Genomic DNA, 7,154 nt, shown 5'->3' with positions numbered 1-7,154 from the left:
CCCCCTACCCCTACTTACCTGAGCTTCCCCTGCTGGGGCATCCACGTGCTCCCAGCCCAGAAACCAAGCTGGGGCTTCCAGCTGGGGGGTGGGGCCAGGCAGGCCCACTGTTGTTGGAGCCCACTGGGCTTCCCCTGGGTCCTACTGCCCTTGGTTCCTGTCATTTTTTTACAGGAACCAAGGGCAGAGAAATATTAATTTTCCAAATTTTTTAGGGCCCCACGGGCCAGATGCGACTCATGGGTCGTATTTTGCCCCCCCCTGCATTAGCAGGTCTGGCTTTTTAGGCCAATCTATAGTAGCAGGTTTGTGCTGCTTCAAATATTAGTGGTATACATTGTAGAAAGTAGTTGAAATCTGAATTATACTAAAAAAATTAGAATTGCTTTGGCAAAAAATGCCATAGGACTTTCTGTTTCTTATATAGTAGCTCTGTGTTTCAGAGGAAGTTTGGATATTGTCATTATTATGAAAGCATAATAGTATCTCCAGAGGTAGGGTTTTAATTAGATTTATCTTTTGTGACTCATTTTGACTAGGCAAGGAAAACCTGAGGAAGTACGCCTTGCATTACAAAGCTTGTTTAACTTTATCCCAACTACATAGTTGGTCCAGTAAACAGTATCACCCTATGAAATTCTTGCCTCTTATATAATTTCTGGACCATCATAGCTACAACATCACTCTTACACTATCATTTTGACTATACCTTTTGATGTCTGAAATTTCTCATATATGGTCTTGAATAAGAGGAAAAATTTTAAGAAGATTTTAGGTGTAAGTACACAGTGTTAATAAAATGTACCTTTGGAAAAAAACCCTCTTACTGAAAAGCACACTAATATTTCTTTATTTGTTTGGTCATATATCAACACTGGCTGGGTCTTAACTTCTAATTGTCTTTTGCTTATTTTCTTTAACAAAGTGTGTTTTGCAACATTTGAACAGAAGAACTTCATCTGACTAGTGGTCCAACTATAGCAGATGATTCAGAAAAAGATGTCAGAAATTGATATTGGACAGCTGTAGACCAGTTTGTCCACAGAAGAAATTTCTTAGCCCTGTTTATTTTTATTCTATTTGCATTAGATAGTTTTAATTTACCATATACCAGTAATTATCTAATCCAGGGGTGCTCAACCTCCTGCCTGAGGGACAAATGCGGCTCATGGAGCCATGGCATCCAGCCCTCAGGGCTCTCCACAGGTCAAGAAATTTGGTGGTGAGAAAGCAGTGGTAAATAATACTGTAACCCCTCTCCTGCTGCAGAGACATTGGTTTTCCGGAAAATTTTGAATTGGAAAATTTTCCAATGCCCTAAATGGACTGTGATCTCATTTAGCATGTTTATTTGACTTATATTTAGTAAACAAAACTAAAAAAGTACCCCCATGTTAATTTTATTTCCCAATAGCCACAAGTATTTGAACTGAAATATTTGATTAGGAAAACCATTAAATACAGCACACTTAATGTGGTTTAAATGTTATATTCAAACAAATTCAAAATTTTATGTGGAAAGAAATTATTTTTATTGGAATACTTGTAAAAATGTAAAGACAATGCACAATAGCATGTACTTCCCTTAGATTGTTTGTTTAAATTTAAGGAGAAAAAACAAAGGCATTGAAAACTGTTGACAGACTAATTTTACCACACCCAAAGAACTGTGCATGATATGCCATGCTTTGGTTTTGATTTGACCTGTGCAGCCAATTAGGTGAATTCATAACTTGGATTTAGTTTGGATTATTATGCAAGTGTATTTACCCTCCTGTTTAAAAATCAATAAAACATATTGATGTACTCTCTGTCTCACTTCCTAGGAATAATCACCTAAAAAACATTAACTACAACTTTGAAACTGCCCAGCTTGCCTAATATTGTAACGGCATCCATTTATTGTTACTTATGACTTTTATGAAACAATGAATTTTCAGTAATGGAAAATTTTCAGTGAAAAAATAAAGCACTAGAAATTTTTCTGGCCAACATATCTGCTTGCACTGACAAATTCCTAAACCCCATAGACTGGATCAGGGCCAAGCCATATCCCATACAATGATACATTTTGTATCGAGCCATGCAGCCAGACTGGGGTCAGGCTATGCCCCACACAGCTGGATCTGGGCCAAGCCATGCCCCCTTCTTTTTCAGAGCCCACTTGGGCCCTGCCTCACTGCCCTGTGCACCAGATGGGGCCCACCAACTGGATCCAGCCTGCGGGTAGACTGAGCACTGCCCACCTCGCCCGAGCAGGAACACCACTGATCTAATCCTTTTTTGAGACCTACTAAGGTCTTAGCCTCAAAGCAGTTTTATGACAATAATTTTCCAAGGTTAATTATCCACTGCATAAAAATATTTTTAGTAAACTTTTTGGGACTGGGACCATGTCTTCATAGATGTTCAGGCAATATCTAGTATAACAGGATCCTTATTTTGACGGGGCCTCTGGGTAAATAATTAATGACAACAGACTAACTGGTATTGCAGATTGGAGGGGAAGAAATTTTCTGGTGTATTTAATCAGGTGCTTTGTGGCTGTGGCATATACAAGGGACCAGAGTGAATGTTCTTATGGATCTTTTTGGGAAACCATTCCACTGCCAATGGTGGCGGGGAGAGGACTGGACGGCTTGGGAGGTCCTTCCAAGTCCTTTGTTTCTAGTTAAATTGTTATTTAATATGTCCACCCACTCCAAAAACTACACCATAGTGACTACATTGTCTGGTCCACATAGAAAGAATGGAAGCAATCTGGACACCAAAGAAAGCGCCCCTTGGCTGTCCCAGGGGACAAAGCCACGTGGACAACCAAGACAAAGATGATGTACTGTCAGACCTATGGACACGAAATGTGCATGACTGGAGATGAAGGCACAAAACAGATGGGAATGGACGAAGATAGCAGAGGCAGCCAAATCTCTCTAGGGCCGATAGTGCAAAATTATTTTACTTTTAGTAAAAAAAAGGGAATTATAATTCTGTGGGATTTGTAAAAACTGTAACCCATCACTTTGAAGATATCTTAAATCTTTTAAGTAATGTCAGACAGAAGGCCTTGGGAAATGCATTAGTCTACTTCAAAGCACCATTTCCCTCACTGGTGGCCTAGTCTCATTCCCTGCCCTTTAATTATGAGCCCATCGAGATAAGGGTGGCTCTGAGGGCGATTCGAAGAAGCCATGTCAGGAATGACTGCATTAACTCTTGCTGGCAGCTGGACTCTACCTGGGGTAATGGGTTGCTGGGATGAGGCGGGCAAGACTGGAAAGATCTCCCTTCAAGGAGGAATTCAAGCGAGCGGCGGCGGCAGAGGCAGCCGGCTCCTTCCTGTGGGCTCGACGCCGGGCAGGGCGGGAGCAAGGGGTGCCCGGTACTTGTCAGAGGACAGGGCGGGCTTCGCCGGCGGGCGGGGCAGGCTCTTCCGAGGCCGCCCCAGCAGCGGCGGAACTGCGACGAGTCCTCACGCAGCCGCGGGGAGCGGCAGCGGCGGCGTTTCGCCGGCGGCTGCCGAAGCAGAAAGCTTTGCTTGTCCCGCGGCCGCCGCCAGCGCTCGGCGGAGCCCGGCCATGGCTGCCCCCTGCCGCCGCTGACATGGCCCGGGCGGGCGCGGAGCCGCCGGAGACCTACCAGCTGCGCCAGGACAACGAGCTGCAGGCGCTCGAGTCTATCTACGGGCCGGACTTCCGCGACCTGCGCCGGGCCCGACCCCAGCCTCCCGCCGCCGAGGTGACCCCCTCCCCGCAACCCTGCGAGCGCGGCCCGGCCCCGCTTCGGCTGGCAGGGCGGGGCGAGCGCTGCGGGACCCCGGGGCAGGGGAGCGGCGCCGGGCCCGGGGCCGCCGCGAGCCTGAGCATTGGCTCACCCCGCTCTCCCTTCCCCCCTCCCTTCCCGTGAGGGACATGGGCTCCTCGCCCCGGGCCGGCCCCAGCCAAACAGGCAGGGACAGGCCTCCCTGAGGGCCTCGGCACACTTTGGGAGACATCGTTGGGCCCGTGTAGCCGCCTGGCTCTTGGTTTCGAGCCGGATGCGAGCTGTCATGGCAAGGGCACTGCTTTGTGGTGGGTGAGAGTTGTGGTGCGGTGCCGGGGGGCAGGTGTGCTGCAGGCAAGGGGCACAGCGGCTTCAGGCCAGCCTTACTGCCAGCCCCTCATGGTGAGGGCACCGATCGGGGCTCTCACTGATTAAAACAAGTTAAAATCAAGCAAACAGGGACAGGAGTGAGAGGCATGGGTTCAAAAGTGGGGTGCAGACTAGGACGCATGGGACAGCAGCATCAGCTGGCCCTCAAATGAATCCAGGGAGCAGACCAGGGACAGGGAAGCGGCCTCGCAAGTCCCAAGGGCCCTCTTGGCCAGAGTCTCTTTCTTGGGCAGATGGATTACGAGCTAGGCTAGCGCCAGGAGGAGGTTGACCCAGAGGTCCCAGGATTTGGTGGCATTGCAGATGGGTAGTGAGTAGATGAAAAGGTGCAGCCAGAACCTCAACAGGAGGCAGCGAAGGAGCTGCAGCCTGGCATGCTCCAGGTACTGTCTGGTGTGCTTTGCTCCGTGTTCCCCCTCATGAACATATGACCCACACGCCCATCCCAGTTTTATTTTTATGCCCTCAGTGGCCAGTATCACCAAGGGGTGCTCTTTTCAGTGGGCTTTGGCCTGCTACCCCAAATGGTGTATCAAAAGGCCTGTCCCAAAGGGGCAGGAGTCAGGGACATCCCTAAACCACACCAGATCCCTGCTGTAATACAGTTGGAAGGGCAGACAACACCAATTAGCCCTAATTGTCCCAAGGGAAAAGATCTTGTGCTCTGTGGGGGAGAATTAGTTGCCTGTTTTTAGCATTTGAATATCACATTAGCTCTCTAGGTAGCACTTTTTACTATGGCTCTTGGAGTGGGTCTGAGCAGGGGACACCTTTAAAACATTTGTAATGCTTTGTGACTGCCATTAGCTAACTATTCTCTGATACACTTTGCCTCTTTTGGTTGCCTATGTCTTCCCCTTCTTTGGCTACCCTCTAGGTGACTGCCAGTGTAATCAGCACTAAATACATTGTTTTCATAATTAATGCTTGTGATATGACTTGCTTTGTAATTAATTGTCAGTATTGCTCTTTCCTCCCTAATCAAAGCCTTAACTAATTGTATAACTATATATCTGCTTAACTGATTCTCCTCACGTTGCTGTTTTTCTTTACAGTATGTTAAAAACTAGGAATCTAAGAGTAGGGTCTCCTTTAACTAGGCTAGTTTTCAAAAGTGCCATTCACTTCACCAAGCCTGTTTAATGCTTGCTTCACCGTTCCCTTTGCAAGTTTCTGTGGTCCTCACCATTCTCTCTTCCCTGGACCTAAATCGTTGCAGAAGGAAACCAATAGGGAAACTGATTGGCTTCTTCTAGGTACCCTTCTCCCTTCATTTTCCCTTTATGTAGCTTATTTTACCTTTTCTCAGCATGCTTCCATTATGCGCTACTCAACTTTTTCCTGACCTTCCAGTAAATCTAAATTCCCAGTGACAGAAATTTAAACACGTTTCTGTTTTATAGTTTCATAGGTTCATATGAAACTATAGGGTCGGAAGGGACCTGAGCAGATCGTCAAGTCCAACTCCCTGCCATGGCAGGAACAACCCCAGCTAGGTGATTGTCTAGCCTTGTCTTAAAGATCCCCAGGGTAGGAGCCAGCACCACTTCGCTTGGAAGTTGGTTCCAGATTCTAGCCGCCCTGACCATGAAGTAGCGCCTCTTGATGTCTAATCTGAATTTACCCTCTGCCAGCTTGTTATTTGTAGTCACTCTTGGTAGTGCTTGGGGAAACAGGGACTCCCCCAATGCCTGCTGGTCCCCTCTGACTAGTTTGTAAACTGCCACTAGATCCCCCCTCAACCTACTCTTGTGGAGGCTAAACAGGTTCAGGTTCCGTAGCCTGCCCTCGTAGGGCCTGTCGTGCTGCCCCCGATCATGTGAGTAGCCTTCCTCTGGACCCTCTCCATGTTTTCCACATCCCTCTTGAAGTGCGGTGCCCAGAACTGGACGCAGTACTCCAGCTGCGGCCTGACCAGTGCCGCACAGAGGCGGAGGATCACCTCCCTGGACCTGCTTGAGATGCATCTGCGGATGCATGACAAGGTGCGGTTGGCCTTCCTGACTGCCTCCCCACACTGCCGGCCCATCTTGGCATCAGTGATGACTCCAAGACCGTTCTCTGCCTCTGCATTGATGAGAAGGGAGTTCCCCAGCCTGTAGGTATGGTGCTGGTTCTTCCTCCCCAGGTGCATCACCTTGCGCTTGTCAGTGTTGAATCCCATCCTATTCTCGTCCGCCCACCCCTGTAACCTGTCTAGGTCTGAGTTGGAGTGTTCTCATGATGGTCCAGGAAATGAACAAGAGGCAAGTGATACCTTTTATTAAACCAACTTTATAGCTGGGAAAGATGTTGGACAAGCTTTTGGGCATCGAGTATCCTTCCTCAAGTTAATTTAGGGACCCAAGGAAGGACACTTGATACCAGAAAGCTTATCCAACAGCTCTCCCAACTATACTGTTGCTCGATTTAAGATACTAAAAAGTCTTGCATTTCTATTTGAATGCATAGTTGTTTTTCTTTTAAATTTATTCCAAGGGCTGCTTAAAAAAACAAAGGAAGGAAAAATAATATTTAGCAAAACTCCTAAAATTAAAAAAGTCCTCCTTATGTCCCAGCAAAATGATATAATACATGTGATGCTGTAGCACAGCATTGCATCAGAAAAAACATATTTTGCTCTGATATTTTCTTAAAGGCCAAACACAAGCAGGAATAAATTTAGATTTTATTTATGTATTTATTTATTTATTCATTCATTTATTTATTTTTGCCCTGTCCCCTGCAGCCTCTGCTCCCTACCCTGCCATGCCTTTGCTTCCTGCTGCTTACCTTCCCTGGGTATCTCCAGCTCCTGCTGGGGCCTGCTCCTTTTAACAGCACAGAGCTCCATCCTGGCTATGCAGCTGTAGCAGCAGCTCTTGCTCTAGCTCTGGGGCTGAAGCTGCTGCAGCTGCAACAGCTGTTGTGTGGGGCCAGAGTCAGCATGTGTTCCATGGCCCCAGCTAGACCGGACTCCAATAGAAGTTGGTGCTACAAGGCAGGGGGGCAGGCACCATGGGGAG

At 47.4% G+C, this 7,154-nt stretch overlaps 1 protein-coding gene across 1 annotated transcript in view; it reads left to right on the top strand.

Moving 5' to 3' along the window:
- Window positions 1–3,240: 3,240 nt before the first annotated feature.
- Window positions 3,241–7,154, top strand: part of EIF2AK4 (eukaryotic translation initiation factor 2 alpha kinase 4) — a 72,474-nt gene continuing 68,560 nt past the window's right edge. Inside the window, exon 1 of the mRNA XM_019551342.1 lies at window positions 3,241–3,735. Coding sequence (XP_019406887.1) covers window positions 3,256–3,735 — 480 coding nt within the window. The 5' untranslated portion in view covers window positions 3,241–3,255. The remainder of the gene's footprint in view (window positions 3,736–7,154) is intronic.

Source organism: Crocodylus porosus, unplaced genomic scaffold (genome assembly GCF_001723895.1).
Source record: "Crocodylus porosus isolate Cpor-Errol unplaced genomic scaffold, CroPor_comp1, whole genome shotgun sequence".
Taxonomy (NCBI): Eukaryota; Metazoa; Chordata; order Crocodylia; family Crocodylidae; genus Crocodylus; species Crocodylus porosus.
This window is presented reverse-complemented; position numbering and strand designations above follow the sequence as displayed.